This window comes from Mauremys mutica, chromosome 1 (genome assembly GCF_020497125.1).
Source record: "Mauremys mutica isolate MM-2020 ecotype Southern chromosome 1, ASM2049712v1, whole genome shotgun sequence".
NCBI classification, from domain to species: Eukaryota; Metazoa; Chordata; order Testudines; family Geoemydidae; genus Mauremys; species Mauremys mutica.
Window position 1 is genome coordinate 348,984,663 of NC_059072.1, and position 26,993 is coordinate 349,011,655.

General features: G+C 44.7%; 1 protein-coding gene across 2 annotated transcripts in view; it reads left to right on the top strand.

Moving 5' to 3' along the window:
• The first annotated feature begins 5,517 nt into the window (after positions 1–5,517).
• The window catches only part of GDPD4 (glycerophosphodiester phosphodiesterase domain containing 4), a 49,107-nt gene continuing 27,631 nt past the window's right edge, over positions 5,518–26,993 (top strand). Inside the window, exons 1-7 of one of the 2 annotated variants that reach the window (XM_044983773.1) lie at positions 5,518–5,572; positions 7,349–7,419; positions 9,857–10,076; positions 16,872–16,975; positions 19,669–19,762; positions 24,470–24,529; positions 26,411–26,509. In XM_044983773.1, the coding sequence (XP_044839708.1) occupies positions 9,894–10,076; positions 16,872–16,975; positions 19,669–19,762; positions 24,470–24,529; positions 26,411–26,509 (540 nt within the window). In that variant the 5' untranslated portion in view covers positions 5,518–5,572; positions 7,349–7,419; positions 9,857–9,893. The remainder of the gene's footprint in view (positions 5,573–7,348; positions 7,420–9,856; positions 10,077–16,871; positions 16,976–19,668; positions 19,763–24,469; positions 24,530–26,410; positions 26,510–26,993) is intronic. The other variant, XM_044983783.1, reaches the window with a different exon arrangement.

A 26,993-nucleotide genomic window follows, 5' to 3' on the forward strand; every position in this document is an offset into this window, starting at 1 on the left:
CTCTGTAAAGAGACTGGACAGTCATAGGTTACCCTGCTCTCTGAGGAACCTAGCTTTCAAAGCCTCCCGGATGCACAGCGCTTCCCGCTGGGCTGTTCTAATCGCACGGGTGTCTGGCTGAGCGTAATCAGCAGCCAGGCGATTTGCCTCAACCTCCCATCCCGCCAAAAAGGTCTCCCCCTTGCTCTTACAGAGATTGTGGAGCACACAGCAAGCTGCAATAACAATGGGGATATTGGTTTCGCTGAGATCTGAGCGAGTCAGTAAGCTCCTCCATCTCCCCTTGAGACGTCCGAAAGCACACTCCACCACCATTCTGCACTTGCTCAGCCGGTAGTTGAAGAGTTCCTTGTCACTGTCCAGGGTGCCTGTATAGGGCTTCATGAGCCAGGGCATTAGCGGGTAGGCTGGGTCCCCGAGGATCACTGTAGGCATCTCCACATCCCCAACAGTTATTTTGTGGTCCGGGAAGAAACTACCTTCCTGCAGGCGTCTAAACAGACAAGAGTTCCTGAAAACACGCGCGTCATGAACCTTGCCCGGCCACCCGACGTAGATGTTGGTAAAACGTCCCCTATGGTCCACCAGTGCTTGCAGCACCATAGAAAAGTAGCCCTTTCGGTTAATGTACTCGCTGCCCTGGTGGGCCGGTCCCAGGATAGGGATGTGAGTCCTATCTATAGCCCCACCGCAGTTTGGGAATCCCATCGCGGCGAAGCCATCTGTGACGACCTGGACGTTTCCCAGGGTCACTACCTTTGAGAGCAGTAGGTCAACGATTGCGTGGGCTACTTGCATCACAGCAACCCCCACGGTAGATTTGCCCACGCCAAAGTGGTTCGCTACTGACCGGTAGCTGTCTGGCGTTGCAAGTTTCCAGAGGGCTATGGCCACTCGCTTCTGCACACTCAGGGCTGCTCGCATCCGGGTGTCCTGGCGCTTCAGGGCAGGGGACAGCAAGTCACACAGTTCGAGGAAAGTGCCCTTACGCATCCTGAAGTTTCGCAGCCACTGTGATTCATCCCAGACCTGCAGCACTATGCGGTCCCACCAGTCCGTGCTTGTTTCCCGGGCCCAGAATCGCCGTCCCATAGCATGAACGTGACCCATTGCCACCATGATGTCCGCGGCGCGGGGTCCCGTGCTTTGTGAGAGGTCTGTGCCACTCTGACACTTCATGTCCTCACCGCGCTGCCGGAGCCTCCTCGCCCGATTTCTCAGCAGCTGACTGTGGAAGAGGTGGACGATAAGGTGCGAGGAGTTGACAATGGCCATAAGTGCAGCGATGATCGCAGCGGGCTCCATGCTCGCAGTGCTGTGGCGTCCGCGCTGTCACTGACCAGAAAAGTGCGCAAACAGATTTCCCGCCGGCGCTTTCAGGGAGGGAGGGCGGGAGTGACGGTTGAATGACGACAGTTACCCAAAACCACCCTCGACACATTTTTCCCCCAGCAGGCATTGGGGGCTCTACCCAGCATTCCAATGGGAAGTGGGAACTGCGGGAACTGTGGGATAGCTGCCCAGAATGCACCGCTTCCAATGTCGACGCTTGCCCCGTTAGTGTGGACTCACAAAGTCGAATTAGTGTCCTTAGTGTGGATACACAAATTCGACTTCATAAGGTCGAATCCACAAATTAGTTAAGTTAAATCGAACTACTCTTGTAGTGTAGACATACCCTGGGTTAATTAATAAACAAAAGTGATTTTATTAAGTATAAAAGTAGATTTTAAGTGGTTTCAAGTAATAACAGACAGAACAAAGTAAGTTACCAAGCAAAATAAAACAAAGCACTCAAGTCTAAACCTAATACATTAAGAAACTGATTACAGATGAAATCTCACCCTCAGAGATGTTCCAATAAGCTTTTTTCACAGCCTGGACTCCTTTCTAGTCTGGGCCCAGTACAATCTTTGTTAGTTCCAGCTCAGGTGGTAACTAGGGGATTTCTTCATGACTGCCCCCCGCCCTTTGTTCTGTTCCACCCCCTTTTATATCTTTGGCACAAGGCAGGAATCCTTTCTCTCTCTCTCTGGATTCCCACCACTCCTTTTAAATGGAAAAGCAGCAGGTTAAAGATGGATTCCTGTTCAGGTGACATGATCACATGTCACTGTAAGACCTCAGTCTTCATTCTTCCAGAGCTCGTCTGCATGTACCCAGGAAGTTTTGCAAGTAAACAGAGCCATTCACAACCAATTGTCCTAGTTAATGGGAGCCATCAAGATTCCAAGGCAACATTAATGGCCCCCACTTTGTATAATTACAACAGGACTTCAGAAGTAATACTTCATATTTCTAGTTTTAGATATAAAAATGACACATAGATACAAATAGGATGAACACACTCAGTAGATTATAAGCTTTGTAATGATACCTTACAAGAGACCTTTTGCATAAAGCATCATATGCACACTTATAAACATATTTTTATAAAGCATTACGGAGTGCAACATCACACTCAGCATTTCTGAAAATCAGGCCACCCCAGGGGGGATTTCCATAAACTCTCAGTGGTGTCTGAACTTTGCTCCCACTGAAGTCAGCAGTGAGAATATTTCCATTTAGGTCCCTACTTTAATCACCCCAGTTTGTGTTTTTATTTATTTGCCTCACTTCTCAAAGGATGTTAACTCTTTTTGGTCCTGATTCAGGAAAACAGTTAAGCATATGCTTCACTTTAGATACGCGCATAGTCCCAGTGACTTCAACTGGGACTATACAGGTGGTTAACTTTAAGCATGTGCTTAAGGCAGAGATAGTCAATTACTTTTTGTCAAGGTCCAAATTTCTTAGCCAAGGTCTAATCAAGGTCCAGACGCCAGAAAAAATAATAAACAATAATGATGATAAGTAAATAAAAAGATTTCAGGGTCCGTTCAAAAGCATCTGGCGATCTGGATTTGGCCCCTGGTCTGCATATTGACTACCCCTGGCTTAAGGACTTTGCTGAATCAAGGTCCTAGAGCAGTGTTTCTCAACCTTTTTGATACCAGGGACTGGCTTGCTGCCTTCCTACACTGTGTCAGGGAGATCTCAGGGACCAGTGGTGGTCCACAGAGCAGTCGTTGAGAAACACTGGCCTAGCATATAAACAGATTGCTGGTGAGGAATTGCAGAGGATTCTCTTGCCCCAGTGTAATAATCTGTAGCCTTACACTGCTAACAGATGAAGTTCCCCTCCAATTTCTCTGAGGTAACTGGTATATAGCCATGGTCAGAGGTAGGCTTTAGGGCTAGAAAGAAAAATGACTTCTGTTGTGATAAATGGGCCTACAAGTTTATCCTAATTGGGAGCTCAATGGTAAAAAATACATGAAAGTTCATGAGCTGTCACAATAACCTGTAATAACAAATGTCAGTGGGAAAAGGAACAAAAGGGAGATAGACTGAACTAGTCCAAACAAATAGGCTACTGATACGAGTCAAGGACAGTGTTAAGATCATGCCTGGTAAACCACTTTCTTTGTGGGTCCTAAAAGAATGAGACTTTGAGGGGGAAATATGGAAGAACAGATTGCACCTACTGGAGCAAACTTCACCATCATGGCTGCCACCCCCACCCTCTCCTGGGATCCCAGACCTTCTTCCTCCTAATCCTGAGGGCTGTCCCTACCAGACCTGGCCAGAGAGAGAGAGAGAGAGAGAGACCCAGGAGACATCGGCATCCCTACCAGCTCCAGCAGAATCCCAACCACTAACTGGGATGTAATGGGATCAGAGTTAACAGACGCAATAACAGCAGCTCCAGCTCATCTCAACCAACTTCTCTTTGCCTCAAAAGGACAGTTATTGCCATGTTGATACTATCTGACAAGGAGGTTTTTCCTCCTATAAAGTCTCTCCAGCTAAAGGAAGAGGGAAGAAGGGATGGTGTTAAAATGGAAGCCTTATTCCATACTTCACGTTCCAAATATTTTAACTATTTTTTCCTTCTTTTCTTTATCTTTAATAAAAGGTTAAAAGGATGTTGAAGGGTGTGTTTGCTGTGATACTAAGCAGGCTGCCGTCTCCACATATCCAACCCCAAACCTTGCTTAACACTGTTTATAGGTTATGTTAACACTGTTAGCCCACTGAGTGCATCTAAATTAATACAACACCTCTTCCATCCTGGCATCTCTACTGCTCCTGCCTAGAAGAAAATGGTTTCTTTCTAATTTGTTTAAAGCTTGTCAAAAATTTGTTCTCCTCCTCTTGGCTGCTGTCTTTCAGTTTTATTTTAAATCACTCTACTCTCCATTCTCCTGGCTCCAAAAGCTCAATTTTTAGTCATGTTATGGTCCACACAATTGCAGAATAAAGGAGCATCTAGAGTAGGTTGGCTCATCCGGGATCTGCATGCTAAAGGGCTACCCCAATACTTTTCAAAAGGCCTTCCCTTACCCCCTCCAGACTTTACAATGCTACTCCAATCCCTGGAAAGAGGCAAACAGGGTACCCACCGCTTTATTCCTACTGCCCTCTATTGATTGACTCAATATTATTTTGACTACACAGCTGTCCAATACATGACATGGGCTGGATTTTTCTAAAGAGCTGAGTTCCGATTTAGCCATCTAAATGAAATATTAATTTAGGTACCATTTGAAAATCTGGCCACTTAATTTATATGCCAGTGGTTGTTGCTTGGCGCTGAACATGTTTGAAGATCTGGGCCACAATGGATATCCTATATCAAGGAAGTTTATCTCAAACCTATTAAAAATGCTAAGGAAATTCCTAGGCAAAATATGACCTGCATGGAGTTAAGATTTGTGGTCTATTAAAAACCTCTGAGGGAACATTTGTCATTTTCTCATAAAAACAGAAACATTACAAATCCTGGAAATTCCACATTAAGGCGACACGTAAAGGAAAAGACTCAAGAACACCTAAATAACCTTAACTCTGCCCTTTAACTCTTTCTATAGAAAACTGAAAAACAGGAGACGAGTTTGTAGAGTTGCCATTGGATAATCCATGACTGCTGGTCCTGGTCCAGACATAGACTGATCCTATGTCGTGAGTAGCCTCAGTTATGAATCACTTTTATGTTAGGTGATTAGGAGTTAGGACAATGGAGGCCCCTCTCTGCTGTTGTTAGTAGGACTGATGATGGCCCCATTGTAATCACACCAAATACAGACAGTCTCTGTCTGATAAAACTAATTCTAGGATTGTAACAGGTGACTAAACAAACAGGGGTGAGGGACAGGTAACAATAAATACAAATACGTTTGCATCTTATAGTCTTGTAGGTCACAATAGTTGCGGGTGGCCACCAATCTAACCAATGTCTAATTTGACCAGTCTGAGAGATGCAACAAATCCCATTCACAAAGGCCGCACAACTTCATCTCATCAGTAACACCAAAAATCTGGAGGGGTTTATGCGGGTTTCTTGATTCTTAATGGTCAATCTGGTGCAAGTTGGCATATGTCATTAGCTGCTGGGTTTATTGCGCCGTTAGAATTTACCGGCCCTTTAAGATAAGCTGATGTAATGCTTGATGACATTCCTGGAACCAAGGCTGGAAAGTTCTGTGTCCGTTGGGCGACAGCCACTGGGAAGCGAGAAGCAGGAAAGCAGGTCTCTGAGTAGAGCAAGAGAAGGGACAGGGCAAACAGAGACAAGGGCTGGGGGGGTAGTTCAGTGTGAAAAGATTATAGAGACCCGGGAGAGAGTTAATAACAAGCTGGTTTCAATACTGGGCAAAGAAAAGCACATTCAGCCTGGAAAAATGAAGCTAAGAGATCCGGGGACAAATGGTCTGAAATACAGATATTACATGGGAAGGAGAAACCCAGACAGCAGCAAGGCTGAAACCTAGGGGCAAGAGGGGCTGGCAATGTGACGTGAGGTGGATGTGAAATGGCGAATGAAATGTTGGCTTTTATACACAAGTTACCAAATGCAGAGCTAAGTGAAAGTGCCTCTTGTATGTTCCGTTCACGGCTTCTCACCCCACGCCACTAGGGGGAGTTCAATTTTAATGTTGCTAAAAAATTATTAGCGGGTTGGGGGTGGGGTTGTGGAAATGATTTATAAAGAAAAAGTAAGACTCCAGTTCATCAGGGCATCTTTGAAGATAAGCGTCTGCTTAGTGCTTTGCTGAACTGGGGCCCAGACTAATTCTTCCCTTACTCCCAAGGGCGTTGGAAGAGTAAATTCATTCATGTTTGTGAGATGCTCAGATACTGTGGTGATGGAACCAGATAAGCACCTCGATACTTAGTAAATGCCTGATTCTGCGTTCCTGGTACATGTCACACTTCCAAAGTCACTGGCGTTGGGCGCACATGGAGTGCAGGTTCTGCCCTATGGGATACCCATAGTTGTAGATTTGGGAGCTCTAAGACTGCTCTGGGAAAGCATGAAGTAAAAATGGCCCAAATCCTGAGGTCCCTATTAGGCAAATTCTCATTTTTGTCTAAATGCCTGATCCTGCTTGCATCGACCCCAGTGGCAAAGCTTCTGTTGCCCTTAGTATTGTAGGATCAACCCCCAAGTAAGGACTGAATAAAAACCGAGGAATAACCTGGTCCCAAATATCCAAGAACAGGAGGTGACGCATTAATGGAAAGATGCAAAATACATAAGTGATGCAAATAGAATAAAAGCATTAGATCTGCTGTAACTCTCCTGGGCAGAGGTAATGCTCAGACTGGTTTATAATCCATACAGCACGTTTCTGACGTTATATAAATAACGACATCAAGTTCTGCAATTTTATTGTGATTCTTGTGACATTTGGTGTCTGTCTTAAAGCTGCAAGCCTTGGAGGCAAGTGATTGATTTAGAATCTCAGCTTTATCAAAGAAAAAGTGAAGTTTCTAGCTCTTATGTTTGCAGAGAAAAGCTTTGAAAACATGACCCGAGTGTAATCTAACGTCTTAAAAACTGAGATGAAAAAAAAAAATCCAGCACTTATTATTTTTTTAAGCTATTTCATGGTATTATGAGGTTTGGCCCATGATTTTTGAACACTTGGTGTTGGCAATGCTGGAGTGATATGTGTTAATCTTTTTCATGTATAGATTTGCATGAAACACACACAGCCATAATTCAATCTCGTTTGCATCACCACAGAGGAGAGAATTTAACACAGAACATATTAGATAGAGTTTGGTAACTAATTGATCAATTTCACCTCCTCTTCTGTTGGCAAATTGTCTGTGAATGGCTCAGGCGATTTTTTGAATGTATCCATTGTTTCAAATGATTTATCAAATAACTGCAAATTAAAAAAAATAAACTCTTGCTCTGTAGGTCATTCACAAGCAATTCATTGTGTGGAAATATGCATAAGGATGGAAAGTGTGAACTGCACATTTCCATTTTTAACTATTGTATTTTATAAATTAGGTAAAGAAGGCAGAGCCCTGTGCGACTTACTAAACCTTGCAGGAGACATTCCTGATTTCAGATCCAAACAGGTAATATGTATCAAGTGACACACTATCACTTCCCAAGCTCTCCAATATAACAAAATCGCTTTTGCCAACTAACTCAGTGCTTATAAGAGGATTTTTTTAATGGTGCTTCTGTTTTCTCCCATGGGAGGATTTCCCCCCCCCCCCACTTATTGCACCATAATCTCACTCCTTTCTTCTCAGGTGAATTACTTTTTCACTAGCTCGCACTGTTGTGCCACTTGCACGGTCTGTTCCAAAGTGAGCTCACACATTAGTTATAGTTGTTTTGAAAGTTTTGTGTTTAAAACCTAATTACTAAATCATCTCCTATGTAGTCCTCTTTACTGCTACTAAAGGTCAGTCTACACTTAAAAGTGGCCCCAATATAACTGGTTGGGGCGGGGGATTTTGTTTTTTTACTGATATAATGATAGTGGTACAACTTCCGGCCTGGTTGTAGTTATACCTGTATAAAGGTGTCTTATACAGGTACAGTGTTTCCCCTTTTTGACCTGAGTGGATAGTCAAAATTTGGGGCCCTGTGTGTGACCCAGTACAGCATAGAAATTGGTAATAGGTATGTCTTTGATGTAGGGTTTTTTTTGTTTGTTTTTTTACAAAGAATGGTACAAAGTTCTGTGTCTCTGAACACAGAAGGAGTCAAATAGCAGGAAATACCTTTTGCTCACAAAACCAAGAGCACTCTTTAAAGCCTGAACCCCGTAGGCTATAGCTATTTGCTAGGTAAGGTATAGGCATAAGTGGAATGGCTACCAGCTTTTGGATATTGTAGGACAAGAACATCCACAGATGCATAACCACAAACTTGCCTTGGCAACAAACTGACGTATATGACAATATGCTTAGATCATTAACAAAGTAACCAATGGATAAGGTCACGCTAATAGTAGGATGGTGAGGAAACACAAATAAGGAAGCGGGGAAAAAAGCCTTCCTGAATATGCATTAGGTGTAGTGGTATAAGCAGGGCCGGCTCCAGACCCCAGCGCGCCAAGCGCATGCTTGGGGCGGCGTCCCGCGGGAGGGCGGCAGGCAGCTCCAGTGGATCTCCCGCAGGCATGCCTGCGGAGGGGCCGCTGGTCCCGCGGCTCTGGTGAAGCATCCGCAGGCATGCCTGCGGGAGGTCCACCGGAGCCGCGGGACCAGCGGCCCCTCTGCAGGCACGTCTGCAGGAGGTCCACCGGCGCCGCAGGACCGGCGACCGCCAGAGCGCTCCTCGCGGCGTGCCGCCCTGCTTGGGGTGGTGGAAATCCTAGAGCCGCCCTTGGGTGTAAGTATAACATATTATAAAAGTTATTTGAGGAAGATAATGATTAACATTTCAGGTTGTTCTGCAAGGGATGGTGTGAGTATTCGGATGTTCAGATGTGCGTTCTGTAATATCTTTATCTACCTTGCTGGGTTAGAGTGTTGGCGACTTTGCTAACTGTTTTATTAAAACAGTTACAAAAACAGAAGGGCTCCTAAGAGTGGGTATTGCAACTGTGCACACTGTAGTTCCCAACTTAACAGTAATTTTAATAATACTGGGCTGGATCTTTGGACAGGTACCTATCAAACCTCAGAGTGTTAACTGGGAATTCTTAAGTAATCAATATAATTAATACACAATCCAAAGATCAGGCAACAGCCCCTGACCCAAAAACCCAAAAAGGCTTTTTGATGGAAAAAGCTTCAACTAGTTCTGAAATCAAGTGCCGATGTATGAAGATTCACAGAAGGAGACTCTGTCTTCTGTCCCTGAACAAGGGACTCCGTCAGGATAATGGAAACAATATTATCCACTCTTTTCTCTGCTTTACTATCGAGCTCCTGTATAGAATCTTCCTCAGTTCCCTTCCTACCAGTCTTAAAGAAACAGTACGCATATCTTCACATCCCTCTTGTCCTGCCAGACTTGGCAGGCCAACGGAGGAGGCTGGCAGCTCATCCTTTGGAGGTTCCCTTTTCCATTCAGTTTTTTACATGCAGGAGAATGGATGACCTAATGGGATTACACCAAGGGTCAGCAACCTTTCAGAAGTGCTGTGCCGAGTCTTCATTTATTCACTCTAATTTAAAGTTTTGAATGCCAGTAAAACATTTTAACATTTTTAGAAGGTCTCTTTCTATAAGTCTATAATATATAACTAAACTATTGTTGTATGTAAAGTAAATAAGGCTTTTAAAATGTTTAAGAAGCTTCATTTAAAATTAAATTAAAATGCAGAGCTCCCGGGACTGGTGGCCAGGACCCGGGCAGTGTGAGTGCCACTGAAAATCAGCTTGCGTGTCGCCTTCAGCACGCGTGCCATAGGTTGCCTACCTCTGGATTACACAGTAGGTCTAACTCAGAGCAAAATCTGGCGCAAGCCTGCTAGTCAGACAAGCTACATGAAATGTGTTATCCAGGGAGGCAAGAGCAGATATGGGACAAACGTCCCCTGATAATTTTCAGTTTCATTTCAGAGAGAAAATGAGATAAGCCCCCTCAGATGGACAGCAGTTCCGTCAGTCTCAAGAAGCTCAAGTTTGGGAAGTTGAAGGTGGTGCGTCGGCATTTGCTGCAGCGGTATGAACATCAGCCCTTCATCTCCTGCCTGGCGGGGCTCTACAGCTGCCGGTGGAAGCGATACCAGCGGAGAAGGACTGAGCCAGGACAATGCTGCTGCAAGATGGTATGTTAGCATGTTGTTACCGTGAGCTGTTGGTTACGGGACAAGTCCATCATCACACTTGTATTCAAAAGGTGCTATGGGCCAAACTCTGCCCTGATTTATGCCTCATGCAAACTTACTAGTATCTCTGGAGGATGTTAACAGAAGCTACTGAAGTTAGACATTTTAAAATCAGCAGGTCCAGTTAACTTTCATCCAAGAGTTTTAAAAGAGCTGGCTGAGGAGCTCTCTGGACCATTAATAAGTCTTGGAGCACTGAGGAAGTTCCAGAAGACTGGAAGAAACCTAATGTTGTGCCAATATTTTTAAAGGGTAAACAGGATGATCTGAGTAATCAGTCTGACATCGATTCCAGGCAAGATAATGGAATGGCTGATACAGGACTCATTTAATAAAGAATTAAAGGAGGGTAATGTAATTCATGCAAATAAACATGGATTTATGGAAAATAGATCCTGTCAAACTAACTTGATATTTTTTATGAGTTTACAAAGATTGGTAGAAAAAGGTAATACTTAGATTTTTGTAAGGTATTTGACTTGGTACCACACAATATTTTGGTTAAAAGCTAGACCACTATAAAATTAACACGGCACACATTACATGGATTAAAAACTGGCTCATTGATAGTTCAATGTAAACAGGGAATTGTCATTAAGTGAGTGTGTTTCCAGTGGGGTCTCGCAGGGATCAGTCCTATGTTATTTAACATTTTTTATCAATCATCTGGAAGAAAACATAAAATCATCACAAACATAAAATCATAAAAATATAAAATCACCACAAGTTTCCAGATGACACAAAAATTGGAGAGTGGTAACTAATGAAGAGGATAGGTCACTGGTTCAGAGCAGTCTGGATTGCTGGGTGCAAGCAAATAATATGCTAAATGTAACTGAATACATCTAGGAACAAAGGATGTAGGCTATCCTTACAGAATGGGGGACTGTATCCTCTGAAAAAGTTTTGGGGGTCGTGATAACATGAGTTCTCCGTGTGATGCTGTGGCCCGAACAGCAATCCTGGGATGCACGAACAGGGTAATCTGGAGTAGGAGCATAGCGAGGTTATTTTATCTCTTTATTTGGCACTGGTGCAACTGCTGCTGGAATACGGTGTCCAGTTCTGGTGACCGCAGTTCAAGAAGGATGTTGATAAACTGGAGGAGATTCAGAGAACTATTAAAGGATTAGAAAACATGCCTTACAGTGGTAGAATCAAGGAGCTCAAACTATTTAGATTGACAAAGAGAAGGTTTTGGGGGGACTTGATTGCAATCTATAAATATCTACATAGGGAACAAATAATTAATAATGGACTCTTCAATCTACCAGAGAGAGGTATAACAAGATTCAATGGCTTGGAGTTGAAACTAGACAAATTCAAACTGGAAATTTTTGACAGGGAGAGCTAATAACATTGGAACAATTTACCAAGAATCCTGGTGGATTCTCCATCACTGCCAATTTTAAAATCAAGATTGGCTGTTTTTCTAAAAGCTCTGCTCTAGGAATTATTATAGGGAAGCTCTGTGCCGTGTGTTATATTGGAGGTCAGACTAAATGATCCGGGTGATCCCTTATGGACTTGGAATCTATGATTCTTCTTCGAGTGATGGTCCCTATTTGTATTCCACATCTGGGTATGCATGTGCGGCATGTGCCCAAGGTTAGAATTTCTTCAAAGCAGGGTCCATTGACCCACGCATGCACAGCAACTTTCCTTGGCTTCCGACTGAGGGTATAAGAGGCACTGTGAGTTGACACCTCTCCTGTTCTTTCTTACCACTGCATGGCCTGAGTCGGAATTGTGTCCTCTTCACTATTGCAGAACCTGTAAAACATAGTTTATATCGTAACTTAGGAATTCTAGTTAGTATAGAATAGAATACTCCCGCAGTCTGGGGAAATCCTCACTGGTCCCAGGACTATGCCCAGGGTCCCAGGATGCAGAAGAACATAAGAACGGCCATACTGGGTCAGACCAAAGGTCCATCTAGCCCAGTATCCTGTCTTCCGACTGTGGCCAATGGCAGGTGCTTCAGAGGGAATGAACAGAACAGGGTTGCTAATTGCAAAGGGTTGCTAATGAGCTACACATCCTGCTAGAGGAGTTTCAAGACCTTCAAGACCTTAAACGACATTTTACAGCCACAGGGACTGATCAAGGTGGCCCTTCCAGTTAACGAGGCCATATTAGAACCAGCCAGATTGGTTTGGCACACATCAGCTTCTTATGCACCTACACCAAAATGAGCTGAAAATGCTATTTTGTGTTGGCCCAGGGGGCTGACTTCTTTTTTTTCCCATCCTGCCCCTAATTCATTGGTGGTACAGGCAACTATGGAGAGAGCTTGACTGCACTACCAAAATCTACCCTGGCAGATAACTGGTCAAAGAGACAGAACCACCTTAGTAGGAAGGTTTCCCCCTCCATAGGCCTCAAATTTTATATAGCTAATTACCAAGCTTTATTAGCAAAATATAATTTTAACACCTACATCAGTCTTATGGAATTTAAAGACAAACTCCCCACGGAAGACCAAGTCCAGTTCCAGTCCTCTCTGGACGAGGGGAGGTAGATGCCGCAGACACAGCATCCAGATCTTTGGCCACAAGACTGGTCATGAGAAGGGATTCGTGGCTGTAATCGCCAGGCTTCCCTATAGAGGTCCAAAATATTTTCCAAAATCTCCCCTTCGATGAATCCAACCTTTTTAATGAAAAGACAGTCGAGTGACTACACTCTGTAAAGGACTCGAGATCCACCCTGTGATCCCTGGGGATTTACACGCCAGCCCCTAGAAGGAAACACCAGAGACAGCCACACTTTCAACCACAACTACCTCCTGCACCTACCCCATACTACCAGCATCCACCTGAAGCTCCTTGTAAGCAACAAAGGCCATTTTTGACATGCACATCAAGACCCATGCAGATGCCACCTACTTCTCCTCCCATCATCTTTGGAGGCCGTCTTACTTTCTTCACCCAGAGTCGGAGCAAGATCACCATAGACAGTTGGGTTCTGGAGATTATCCATAGAATTTCTTTCTTTCCTTCCTCACAAACCACCTTCCTACTTCCATCAGGGACTCCCTCACCAACTGATTCTTCAACAGAAGGTGGAAACCCTGTTGCACCGGGGGGTAATAGAAGTGTCCCAACTCATTATCAGGGGAGAGGGTTCTACTCCCCATATTTCCTAATCCCCCAAAAAGACAGAGAATGAAGACCCATCCTGGACCTTCAGCAACTCAACATCTTTATCCAAAAACTGAAATTCAGGATGATTACACTGGTAACTATAATCTCCTCCCTTCAGGAGGGAGTGTGGTTCATGGCTTTTCAGATGAAGGAAGCATATTTCCATATGGACATTCACCCATCACACAGGAAGTTCCTGCATTTCAGGGATGGCCAAGAGCACTACCAGTTCCTCATCATTTCTGTTGGACTTGCAAAGGCACACAGGGTATTCATGAAAGTTTTCACCATGGTAGCGGTCCAGATGAAACATTGGGGATATAGGGTATTTCCATACCTGGATGACTGCTTCTTGGTAGGCCAATCTCGCCAAGAAGTTATGTGAGCAACAGAGTTTCTTCAGTGCCTCCATGCCACCTAAGTGTTTGCATAAACAAAGACAAGTCCGTTTGGTCACCCACAAGGACAATGTATTTTATAGGAGCACAGCTGGACTCTATCTCTGTGAGAGCTTTTCTTCCTGCAGACAGATCTTATGTGATCATTGATGAGAAACCTAATCTCTTGCATCACCTACAAACCTTGAATGACGGTGCATCGGTGTCTCTCCCAGTTAGGCCACATGGTTGCATGCACCTACGTGATGCCTTTCACTAGTCTCCACTTGTAGTGCCTACAGGGTTGGCTCCATTCGGCCTATCAACCAAACAGGGATCACATCGACTCGAAAGTCACCTTCTCTCTGGAGTTCTCACCTCTCTCATTTGGTGGTCGAACCTGAACAACGGCAGTGGGGACTCTCTTCAGCCCTCCCATACGGAGGGCCACCATCTTGAGGTATACCTCCCTTACAGGATGGGGTGATTACTTAGACTGTCACACTGCTCAGGGTACCTGGACCTCAGGGTACCTGAGAGCAGTTGGCCTGTTGTGCAAGGCCTTTCTTCCCCTCGTACGCTCACTTCATGTACAAATAATGTCCAACAATATCGTCACAGTGGCGTATATCAGGGATTGGCAACCTTTGGCACGCGGCCCACCAGGGTAAGCCCCCTGGTGGGTCGGTTTGTTTACCAGCCGTGTCCACAGGTTCGACCAATCGCGGCTCCTACTGACCATGGTTCGCTGTTCCAGGCCAATGGGGGCTGCAGGAAGTGGCGTGGGCCAAGCGATGTTCTGGCTGCCGCTTCCTGCAGCTCCCATTGGTCTGGTGTGGCGAACTGCAGTCAGTGGGAGCCGCGATTGGCCAAACCTGCAGACACGACAGGTAAACAAACTGGCCCGGCCCGCCAGGGGGCTCACCGTGGTGGGCCACGTGCCAAAGGTTGCCGATCCTTGGCCTATATAAACAAACAGGGAGGAGTGAGATCTCATCCCCTCTGGGTGGAAGCAATCAGACTTTGGAACAGGTGTATCAGAAATCATATCACCATACATATCTCCTGGGTGCTCAGAACTCCCTAGCACGCAGATTAAGCAGAAGCTTCTCTGCAGACCACAAATGGGAGCTCCACCACACAAAACGAACCCCCATATTCGCTCCATGGGGGACTGTGCTATGGGACCTCTTTGCATCCCAGATGAACAGAAAGCTTCCCATATATTGCTCCAGGGGAGCCATAGGCCAAGACTCCCAAGGCGATGCTTTCCCTGACAGATGACCTCAGATATGCCTTTCCTCCCATCCGCCTACCACCAGAAGTTATATGGAAGATTCAACGTGACAGAGCCACCATACTCCTCTTCACACCCTTGGCCCAGACAATTCTGGTTCACAGAGCCCTGACGATGTCCACGTGCCTGCCTATCAGGATCCAGGCATTTCAGGATCTCTTAACTCAGGATGAGGGGAAAGTCAAGTACCCCAACTAGCATTAGCAGGCCTCGCAGCTTGGTGTTTGGATGGGTGTCAGACAGGGCTGGCTCCAGGGCACCAGCCAACCAAGCACGTGCTTGGGGCAGCACCTTGTAAAGGGCGGCCAATCTTGGGGTGGCGGGGCGGCGCTCAGTTTTTTTTTTCTGTCGGGGCGGTGCCCGGGTTTTTGTTTTTGTTTTTTGCAAAAATGTTAGAGCCGGCCCTGGTGTCAGAGGTAGAACGCTCATGCTCCACCCCTGTTCAGGAAATCCAGACCCCAAGCAGGAGGGATCCTACTAGATTCTGCTACATGGCTAAATGATGGTGATTTTTGGCCTGGACATGTTGCCACCAGCATTCACTTGATATTGTGGGTGTTCCGATTATCCGAGACTATCTCCTCTTCTCAAAGACCTCAGGTTCAGCCGTCAGTTCACTGTGAGTACACCTAGCAGTGATTAGTGCCATCCTCCCCCCCGGTTCTATCTTTACACACCTGACCTCGATTTGATTTATGAAGGTCTTGATCAGGACCTTCCCACTGGTCATAGGGGGAATGACTCAGTGAGACCTTAATCTTATCCTCTCAACACGTGCAGGCTCGATCTTTGAATCTCTGGCCACATGTGCCATGACCCACCTGTCCACGAAGGTCATGTTCTTAGTAGCCATTACTTGGACAAGAAGGGTCAGTGAGCTGGGAGCCATGATGGCAGACACTCCTTATACTGTATTTCACAAGGACAAGGTTTCTGTTAGGTTACACCCCAAATTCCTCCCCAAGATTGTGTCTGAGTTCCACACCAATCAATCAGTACACTTACCTGTACTCTTCCCAGTGCCCCATGCTTCTTCCAAGGAGAAGAGAGTTACTCCCTTCATGTCAGGCATGCCCTGGCAAGACATTCCACCTGCCGAGAACCAGACCCATTAGAAAATCTCCAAGGCTCTTTGTTGCCATGGCAGAAAGGGTGTTGGGAGAAGCCATATCCTCTCAGAGGATTTCTAAGTGGGATTCAGGAGGCATCTTAGAATGCTACAAGCTAGCCAAGCTTCCCCCTCCTGGGCGTATCACAGCTCACTCCATTTGGGCACAAGCAGCCTCCACGTTCTGCTGCAGGGCATCTGCAGAGTAGCTACTTGGAGTTCTGACCTTACTTTCACATCACACTCGGCTCTGACTCTGGAGAAGGACCATGTTTTGGTCCTGTGTTTGTACAGCGCCTAGCACAATGGAGTCCTGGTCCATGGCTGTGGCTCCTCAGTGCTACCACAATACAAATAAATAACAAATGCGACAACTGTAAAGAGTTTCTTCATTTTCTTCTCATGCTGAGCACCACTGGAACAGGCAATATAACTAAGAGTAATGGGGCTGAATTAAGAAAAGGAAAATTTAAGCTAAAAATCAGGGTAAATTATAAATGGTGTGATCAGGTAGATTGTGGGATTGTCTCCTATGGGAAGAGGTGGGAGGCCTCCATCACATGAGTGATCTAAAGCTCTGATAGAGAAAGCGCTGCAGAATAAATTGTAGGGAACGTTCCCCTGCCAGTACAGAGTTGGACTAGGTGATCTAACAAGGTCCTTTCCATGATCTCTGACTTCTGTGATTCTGACACCAAGCCTCATGCATCTGAGATAAACTGAGGGTCAAAAATATACCTGCAGTGTACGCTGTCTGTCGTTGTGTAAACAAGGCTTTAACCCCCTGGCCTTTCTCTCCGTTTCCAGTGGGAATGTGTGTTCTTCCCATTTCTCGTCGGAGCATTCTGCCTCTCTTTGGTCTTTCTGTATATGTGGGGGGAAGCAAAGAATGACTACAATAACTTCGACTGGTAAGTGCCACAGTCTCCCTCCTCCCCCACCCATTTGAAATTAGGCTTGTCAATAACCAGTTGTCTGCCTGGAGATGAAGGAAGGGTAATGAGGTCAGGCAGCATATTCTAATATACTGAGCACGGGACGAGGCATCAGGAAAGCCAGAGTTCTTCTCTCAGCTCTGACAACACTCAGCTGTGCGAAGCTGGGTACATCGCATTGGGCATGGTCCTGTGAGAAGCCCCCATTGCCTGTAAGGGGAACTGAGAATACTCAGCATCTGACAGGATTCAGAGGGGTAGCTGTGTTAGTCTGTATCAGCAAAAACAACGAGGAGGCCTTGTGGCACCTCTAAGGTGCCACAAGGACGCCTCATCCTCATCTCACAGGAGCTGCTCACCATGTTAGATCCTTAACCAATTTGTGTGGCACCTTTCCTAATTGTAAACTGGGGCTAATTCTTGCTTACCCTGGTCAGGCTGTGAGGATTAGTTAGTTAATGCACCGAGGGCACTTGGGGGATGTAAAAGACTGAGTTTTATTCTGGGGATATCATGATGGTGCTGCTTGTTTACAAACGAATGACTGTCTCCTGGGCTGAATAAGCTCAGAAGCAGAACAGTGAGGTTTTTACAGAAAATATAGTCCAAGGCCAAAGGCTCTGGTGTTTGTTGCCACGGGGTACTGTTATCCCCGGGTTATAACAGGAAGTATCTTCAAGTTGTTGTTAGATGGAAATGCTTATTTAAATATCAAGGCCAACATTTTCATACCCAGATACCTAAAGTCAGGATCTTCAATCCATCTAAATTTAAGAGGCTTGACTTTCACCAGAGCAGAGCTGAGATGCTTTGGGTGGCTCGAGGTGTAAATTTGTATTTAGGAGCCTGACTTTAGGCCCCCATGGGTGAAAATTTTGGCCCTAAACTATCTGTGAAATGAAAGACAATACCTACAAAAGTCAAAATGGGCTGTCAGCAAACAAAATACTTTGGTCTGTCTTCCCTTCCTACGCTCATCCATTATCTCTCCTCTTCTCTTCACCTCCTCACTTTCCTCCCTCGCACCACCTTCCCTTTCTCCCCACAGCTCAGTAAGGGTCTTGCCCCCTGAGTATCTATTATACCTTTTACTTACACAGCTTCAAAACTGAGTGGGGTGGGAAGGGCTGGCATTCCCCCAGAGTAGATTATCATTATTTGTATCACAGTAGCACCTAGAACCCATAACCTAGGTCGAGCTCCCGTTGTGTTCGGTGCTGTACACACGCATTGTGAGAGACAGTCCCTGACCCAAAGAGTTCACAAACTAAATAAACAAGGCAGACAAAGGGTGGAAGAAAGGAAGGATTGCTATTCCCATTTTGAAGATGGGTGAACTGAGGCAAAGTGACTTGCCCAAGGTCACATGGAAAGTGTGTGGCAAAGCCTGGAACTGAATCTAGATCTGAGACTCAGTCTAGTGCCTTAACCACAAGAGCATCCTTCCTTTCCAATATAAAGATGTTTGTAATTCAAGCAAAACAATTGTTCTGGGGACATGTGCCCTGCCTGTCTCTGGGGAAAGGCACCATGGGAAGAGGGATGGGGAGATTAAATGAAATTAACAAAAACACTGTTTGTTTTTTTCCCTGCTCCTTCTCTTGGATTTTTTCTGATTCATCTAAAAAGGTCAAGCTGGGAAGGCAACTTTGTGTTTGTCAAACAGCTTAAATTTTGAATACAGTAGAGCAGAAGGATTATCATAGCCAATCGGAGTTGAGCGATATGCCTGTTCACAGCAGGGATATTGAGAAATAATCAGCTGATGACTATGCAAATCCTTGCATTCTAAATATGCATGAAGTGATCATGCAAATTAGACACCTAGAACCAATCAGAGTTCAGTGAACTCCAAGATTGGGGGAAAAATTGTAACATTGTTATTTATTTGGGTCAGTAACTGTGCAGCACCGCCTCCTAATCTTAATCTGGGCATTTACAGCGTATTTGGCTCAACATTTTGGTCTCTGGGTGTTTTACGAGTTCTGAAAGTAAATAAAAAACTCCTGTGCCTTTCTCCACTCAGCCCCAAATTGGTGCATTTTTGGTTGTTAAAGGGGGTGGGAATGGAGTGATTCATTGTGGAAAGGCACCAGCTAGGCCAGCCAGAAGTGCCATGTTTATGGACCAGTTGCAAAGAAAGCTGAATTCTGATATTGTGTTGTTGGGCCTTGTCTTAAAAAGCTAGTGCTAGAAACCAAGACTTCATATAAAGGTGAAAACGAGGAATTCCAAGTGACACATAAGGCGAGCAGTTTGTAAGGGATTGGCTAGTTAAGTAATGTCAAGATGAAGAGGGGTGCGGATGTGGCAGGGAAACAAGATATTATTCCAAAGGATGTCATTAAGTTCCAATATTGTGTAGCCTGTCAGGATTAGAAACACTTTGTTGGATCAATCCACTACTCTCAGGACCAGCAAGCTTATCTGAGCGATGCTCTTGGACCAGTGCTCAGAGATACATTTTATCCCTACCTTGTGTTATGGTCACTCCAGTTTTATGAAGGTGGATTCCGTTATATGAACATGTTTCCTCCTAGTAGGAAATGCATAGCTGTATTCCTTCAGGAGGGGAGAATGGGGGGATGGAAGGGAATTTGTTACTTACATTTATTTAAATGGAACTCTTAATAATTGCAGACAGTTTACAAGATTTTATTGCATTTTAGGTACAACTATGGAAACGTAGGCCACTGGTTCCTCTGGTCTGTTCTTCTTCTGATTCTAGCTGCAGTCTTGTTTACCTACATCACACTGTTACTGGTAAGTAACATTATCTTTAAACAGTGCTGTTGCCTGACAGTAGGGTGACCGGATGTCCCGATTTTATAGAGACAGTCCCGATATTTGGGACTTTTTCTTACATAGGCTCCTATTACATCCCCATCCCGATTTTTCACACTTGCTATCGGGGCACCCTACCTAATAGCTAGTTATGGACCAAGCAAGTGGTGTTTGCATCTGACATTTAGTCTCGGCTAAAGTTTGGGTTTGACAGCACAAAAGTATTAAAAACTGAGTCAAGCATCAATGGTAAAGAATCACAGAAAGAGTCACTTTTCTTCTTCTAACCCTGAACAAGGGTTATTATATATTATATTATGCATGAGCGGAGGAGGGGGGTTCCGAGGAAGTGTGATGCTTTTAAGAAACCCTTATAATTCCAGACTTGGGTAGAAGAAAAAAGGTCTTAGTGGTGCTAAAGGCAGCAGATCATATTTTCCTATATCCAGTACAAACCTGATCAACCAAAGGGTTTTGGAGATGTAACCACATGCTAACATAGTGTGGCTATTTGTCCTCCTCTGGTGGCTACACCACATGGAGACATTTATGGTTCTGCTGCATCTAAGCTGGTGGACTGAGGCCTGTAGTTCAAGCAGTGCTCAGGTTTATGGATCTGCTGTGTTACTGAGACAACGGGAATCTCCAGAAGCTTGTGGGTTTGGATGAGTGGGTATGTAGAGGACAGTGAACATTTGCTACCAGGGAGCATGACCGACTTTTGGTTAATAGGGAGCTGTGGTCAGGCAGATTAGGGCTGATTAGGGTCATATTGAACTGTGTATATTCCAACTCCAAACTGACATGATGGGAAGAAAATAGTGTTATAAGACTATGGTCGGGAGACAGTGAGCTGGTGCTGCAATCGGAGACAGCATGTAAACTTCTATTGCTTCTCCGCTGACTTAAATAGACAATCAGACATCAGAGGAGCAGCAACCATTTACATCAGACTTGAATTTGGCTCAGTGCTTTCTAATCTGCCCTGATTTACATCTCGAATAATCCCAAAAAACTACTGGAGTATAAATCTGATCAAAGTTTAGTTCAAAGGCTGAAGCTGGCCTTGATTAGAGAGATTGGGACTGGTCCTTCCTCTGCATCTTCATCTACTGCAATGAGGTTGCACATAAATCAAGATTAGGAATATGCCCTGCGGGTTGGTAAGAGGTCCTGTGAATGGCTGGTCTGAAGATGGGGTGGTTATCATGGTACAAGGTGTGATGTCTTGCTTGTACTTATTGTTCCTGGTACTGAACGCTCCATTTCTGGTACAGGGTGCTTTTATTAATTATAATGTATAATTTATTCTATTAACATAGCACTGTAGATATACCCGGTACCATAGAAATATACCTACTGGTATATTGATAGCAGAAGATCTGATGCAGCCTCAAAGACCTCGCAGTCACACCATACAGATATATGTGCAATACCTCAAACACACAAGCTCCAGCCAGTGTGGACATTAGAGAGCACCCAATGGGTGGATTTGGGGGAGCAATTTGATGGAGGAGGGGGATGAGACTTCACAGATGACACATTCTGCCACACAGAATGGGCGAAGGAAATGTACGCTAACTGCGTCAGAGCACTGGAAACTCAATAGTTTAGGGTTAAGGTTAGGGATACGCCTGATCACTTCAGCCCCTTGGTTCATCGCTCACCTGCCTCCCCCAATGAACATAGTTCATTCATAGTCCAACTGCCAAATAGGAAGAGTTTCTTCCTGTCTCCCAAAGGAGATCAGCTTAGGCCCTGAAGCATGAATTCTGATTTATCTTTATCTTTACATGTATGACTACAGATATTAGTGATAAAAATACGCTTGCACTATGATGGCATTCCTAAGCTGTCATGGGATAAGAGGAAAGGTCCTCTCATGGTTTGGTAAGTGGTTAAAAGATAGGAAACAAAGGGTAGAAATAAATGGTCAGTTTTCAGAATGGGGAGAGGTATTTAATAGTGGTGTCCCCCAGGGGTTTGTACTGGGCCCAGTCCTAGTCAACATACTTATAAGACTGCTCCCTATTCATAAGACTGGGACTTTTCAGCTTGGAAAGGAGATGACTATGGGGGGGGATATGATAGAGGTCTATAAAATCATGACCAGTATGGAGAAAGTAAATAAGGAAGTGCTATTTACTCCTTCTCACAACACAAGAACTAGGGGTCACCAAATGAAATTAATAGGCAGCAGGTTTAAAACAAACAAAAGGAAATATTTTTTTCACACAATGCACAGTCAATCTGTGGAACTCCTTGCCAGAGGATGTTGTGAAGGCCAAGACTATAACAGGGTTCAAAAAAGAACTAGATAAATTCTTGGAGGACAGGTCTATCAATGGCTATTAGCCAGGATGGGCAGGGATGGTGTCCCTAGCCTCTGTTTGCCAGAAGCTGGGAATAGGTGACAGGACACGGATCACTTGATGATTACCTGTTCTATTCATTTTCTCTGGGGCACCTGGCATTGGCCATTGTCGGAAGACAGGATACTGGTGTAGATGGACCTTTGGTCTGACCCAGTATGGCCGTTCTTATGATGTACTCCTTCTTGGGGTGGTATGTGAAGAAATTACATCACAGGGAGGCAGATCAATGGATATTTGAATCTACTTAAGGACTATGAATGTCTGGGTGTATTTCAGGCAATGCCCACATATTTGTAGCCCTGCTTAGAGGAGACTAGAGCCCTGTTTCTAGAATGACTCATCTACACTGGGCTGGATGAAATTACTTTGCGGTAATTTGATTCCCTGTGAACTACAGAAACAGTCTTTACAGACTGAGTGCAGGGTTTGATTCAAAGAGGCTTCCATTTCAACGAGCGCTTGAGATTCTGATTTGTATTTACTATATTCTCTTGCTCCTCTTTCTGATTGCGTGTGCATTTAAAATCCCTCCTTTGGCTCAATAGCACTGAATTCCAAGCAGCGTCATCCTGGAAACACTGAGGGTAGGATTCACAAGAGTATTTAGGCACCTACAGCCCACTGAAATTCCACCCTGGGAGTGTTTTTCATTGGATCCCAAGTGACCTGCACTATCTTCTGATAGTAGGTGAGGTCCAGCCCCGCCGTGGTCCTGCCATAGAAGCTGTGCATCCAGCTAGCACAGAATTCCCCTTGGCCCAGGGCCTGGACAGGACAGCTTATGGATGTATTATGCACATTCCCTCATAAGCTCTGGTTCAGGGGGATGTGCACAGGGATAGGAAGGAGTGTCTTTAAGCAGCTTGGGACGGCCATAACTTAAGACTGCTCCCCATTCATCCTAAATTATTCCTAGGGGCATGAAAGGTGGCATAAAGGCATCCTGGTAACCTCGCCTGCTGGGCTGTGAGTTCTGTGCTCCACCACTTGAAAGACCTGCATAGAATCTTTCACGTTCAGGATCGATCCTGTAATAAAGGGAAAATTTTGCGCTGGCGTGTTTTTAACCGGGTTTAGAATAGCCGATACGAATGTTTCACATCAGAACATATTCTTTCCTTGGGTTTCTATCATGCTGCTAGAGGTGCCTGCTTTCTGATAAGATGTTACCCATTTGCGTGGCAGAATGTTGCTTCCCCTTTTTGACCCAAGTGGTGAACCAATATTTGTGGCCTTGGGGTTTGTTTCCACTAGGAAGAGAAATAGATGTTAGGTATTTCTTTGATGCAATCCTGTGTTGTTACAAAGAATGTACACAAAGTCCTCTTTCCCTGAACGCAGTAAGACTCATGTTTCTTTGCTCACAATTTCAAGCCCCTTTCCAGCCTTCACTCTGCCCAAAAGCTCTGAGCTTTTTCCCACAAAAGTGCCTCTGGTTGTGTCTGTTGCTTCCTTGGCGTCTTCTATGTGTGCTGCTATGGTGTTCCTGCTTCTCTCTCTCTCTCTCTCTCTCTCTCTCTCACACACACACACACACACACACACACACACACACACACACACACACACACACACACACACACACACACACACACACACACACACAGAGCTCAGATTCCTGACCAGCCGGCCCGTGTTTTGAGTGGTAGCTCCTATTCTTTCAGCTCTCTATTGCGTAAAGGAACGTAATTGCTTTTTACCATTACCTTGTCTGAAGGGCAGCTGTTGCCATGCTCACCAGTTTCAAACAGGTTTCACCCAATCCCATCACAATAACGTATTGTTTAAATTTCTTCCCACTGGAAACTGATTGTATCCAGTCAAATCTACTGCATGGATAATGTGCCTCTAACCACCTTGTGGTTAAGCAATAGGACACAGGACCTCTAAATTCAGTAGAAGGGGAAAGAATAGTTCCATTCCTATTATCCTTATTTCTTAATGCTGTTGGTATAGCACATAGATGGTTCCTCCTTGTGCAATATCAGATTTGGGAATTTTCATTCAAAGTGACTTTTCTATGCAATATAATTCTATTGGCCTGCTAAACCCAGGGTTGTGAGTTCAATCCTTGAGGAGGCCACTTGGGGATCTGGGGCAAAAATTGGTCCTGCTAGTGAAGGCAGGGGGCTGGACTTGATGACCTTTCAAGGTCCCTTCCAGTTCTAGGAGATTGGTATATCTCTAACTATTATTTTATTATTTTTATTTATTTACATCTGCCTTCGCAGATCTCTGATCCTGAGGACTGAAGTCACTGGGCAGTGTTTAACCATGTTATAATGTGATGGTTTTCCATTTGATTTCCCAGGTTCTAGCAGTGTGTTTGCTCTCAGAAGGTCAGCAGTTGTACCTGCACTGGAGTCACAAGGTGGGATATATGAGTCATTCCAGCCACTTTTGTATCCACACTTTACAACAATTAAGGTTGATGATGGGATGGTTCCCTACCCAAAGAGCAAAACACATTTTCAGTCTAACATGACTATTCTCTTCAAGGTTAAGGAATTTAAACAACAAAAACAAAAGGAAAGGCTTCAGGAGAGAGCACAGTGTATGCATCTCCTGTGTAACTGGCTGCAGTGACTCTGTAAACAAAATGGCTGACATCTCTACCGACAGAAAGTGAGAATTAGTGCGCTTAAATCCAACTGATTTAGGAGTACATGTGGTGGGGAGCAGCATGAGGAAGTGTGTACTGCTACTGATCATTTTTGTATCTGCTCCTGGGTAGACAGAGCATGTAATTCTCCCAGTCAGCCAATCCAGCCCTAAACATTCACTGGTAAAATCACCCAGAGACTGAATAAAATCAGGATGGATTACAGATGATATTAGCAACCCCTCATAATTTGAGTTTATGACATTGTGATGCCTTGAGCCAGCTAATAGCAGGCATGTCTACACTGGAATGTAAGCCCAGGGTTAGTAGAACTGGGGTTAGCCGACCCTGGGTTTGTTAACCTAGGGCTTGAGAATCTACACTCATTTGTAACTCCAGGTTAGGAATTGTTGAACCCTGGGTTCCAGCCTGGGGCTCCAGCATGTACACATTATGCAGGCCCAAGTCCAACCACCCATATCCCAGACTTCCTAACGCCATCCCCAAATGTGGCCTCTCTAGCCCTTTCTTTATAGTACAGCATGGGAAAACTTGACTATCCACCAAACTTGACTGTCTGGAGAACAAAGAAAGTTGCCCCGTGGGATTATGGGATACTTTTGGCAGATTCCCAGAGCAGACTCCCAGTGGAGCTGCGTCTATGCTGCAAAGCAATAGGGCTTGAACCCTGGCTACCAGTTTGAGTCAGGCTCGGACCCTCCACCCCCGTGGAGTCCTGGGACCTTGGGTCCAAACCCTGGGTTACTGTGATTGGTGTATATACGGAAAGGGGGTTAGGCTTGAGCCTGAGTTTGAACCCTGCATTTACATTGCAGCACTGACATGCCTTAGGTCCATCTAGCCCAGTATTCTATCTTCCAGCAATAGCCAATGCCAGGTGCTTCAGAAGGAATGAACAGAACAGGCCAAATATCAATTGATCCATCCCCTACCATCCAGTCCCAGCATCTGGCAGTCAGAGGCTTAGGCACACCCAGAACATGGGGTAGCATCCCTGACCACAGAGACGACAGACCTGTCACTCAGTGTTTCTCCTTAGAGGTCTCTTTGCCTCTAAGAGTATGTCTACACTGAATTGTAAACCCAGGTCTGTGGACTTGGTGTTTCCAAGCTATGCTTGAGTGTCCACACTGCATTGTAAACCTGGGTTTACGATTGCTGGACCTGGGGGGTCTGACGGCCATGCTAACGTCCGTACTGCACCATGCAGACCTTCTGACTCTGCTGCTTGAGCTGTGTCCACACTGAAAAATGACAGGGCTTGGATCCCAGGCGCAGAGGGACTCGGGCTTGGACCCTTCCTCCCCAAGCTGGGTATTAGGACCTGAGTGCTGGCTGACCTGAGTCCGAAAGATTTGTGTGTGAATGGTTGGGGTCCATTTGGGTTCAAACCTGAGTCTGAGGCCAGATTTACAATGTAGTGTAGACCTAACCTAATTCAACTAGGTCAGTTCAGATGATCAAGCTCAGAAAGATCATGCCACATAGAAAATACTTTATACCTATGGAATGCAAGTCATCTTTATAACCCACATGCAAGAGTAGCTAAGGGTCATATACTCAAAAATATGAATTGCAATTGTCATACACTAATTCTGAAGCCAGGCAATATCCTATTTGTCTCTGCAGATTGGAACTTTTTTGGTATTGGGCTTCTCCATAGCTGGCATCAGTGTATTTTCTAAACTGTGGAGAGTTCGATGGAAAACTGTCCGCCTGTCATTGCAGGTAAGATCATGGAAGACAACTTGTTAACAAAAGCCTTGACTGGAAATAGATGGAAAATATGGAAACAGCTGAATTTTTTTCACAAACAATTTTTCTGGCAGGGATGCGGTGTCATCAAAATAGAAATTGTGACTACTTTTTTAAAAAAAAATTCTGATTCAGGGAAATGGGGATGAAAAATTTTGTTTAGTATCAGAATGTCAATCAGAAACTCTATTTTTCATTTTGAAATGCTGAATTGTTTTGATAAAAAATATTGTTTCCATGTTTACAATTCAAACCTTTTAGAATTTTTTGTTGTGTGATATTTTTTATTTCCACTTTCTGTTCTGATCTGGAATAGAAACTAATTCTGAAATGTCAAAATTTCCTGTGATAGGAAAATAGCATTTACGAGCCAACTCTAGAAAATATCTTCCATCAAATGTCCTTGGGTTCAGAAATAGGATTGGATTAAACTTGTTCAGAAAAAATGAGCCAGCAT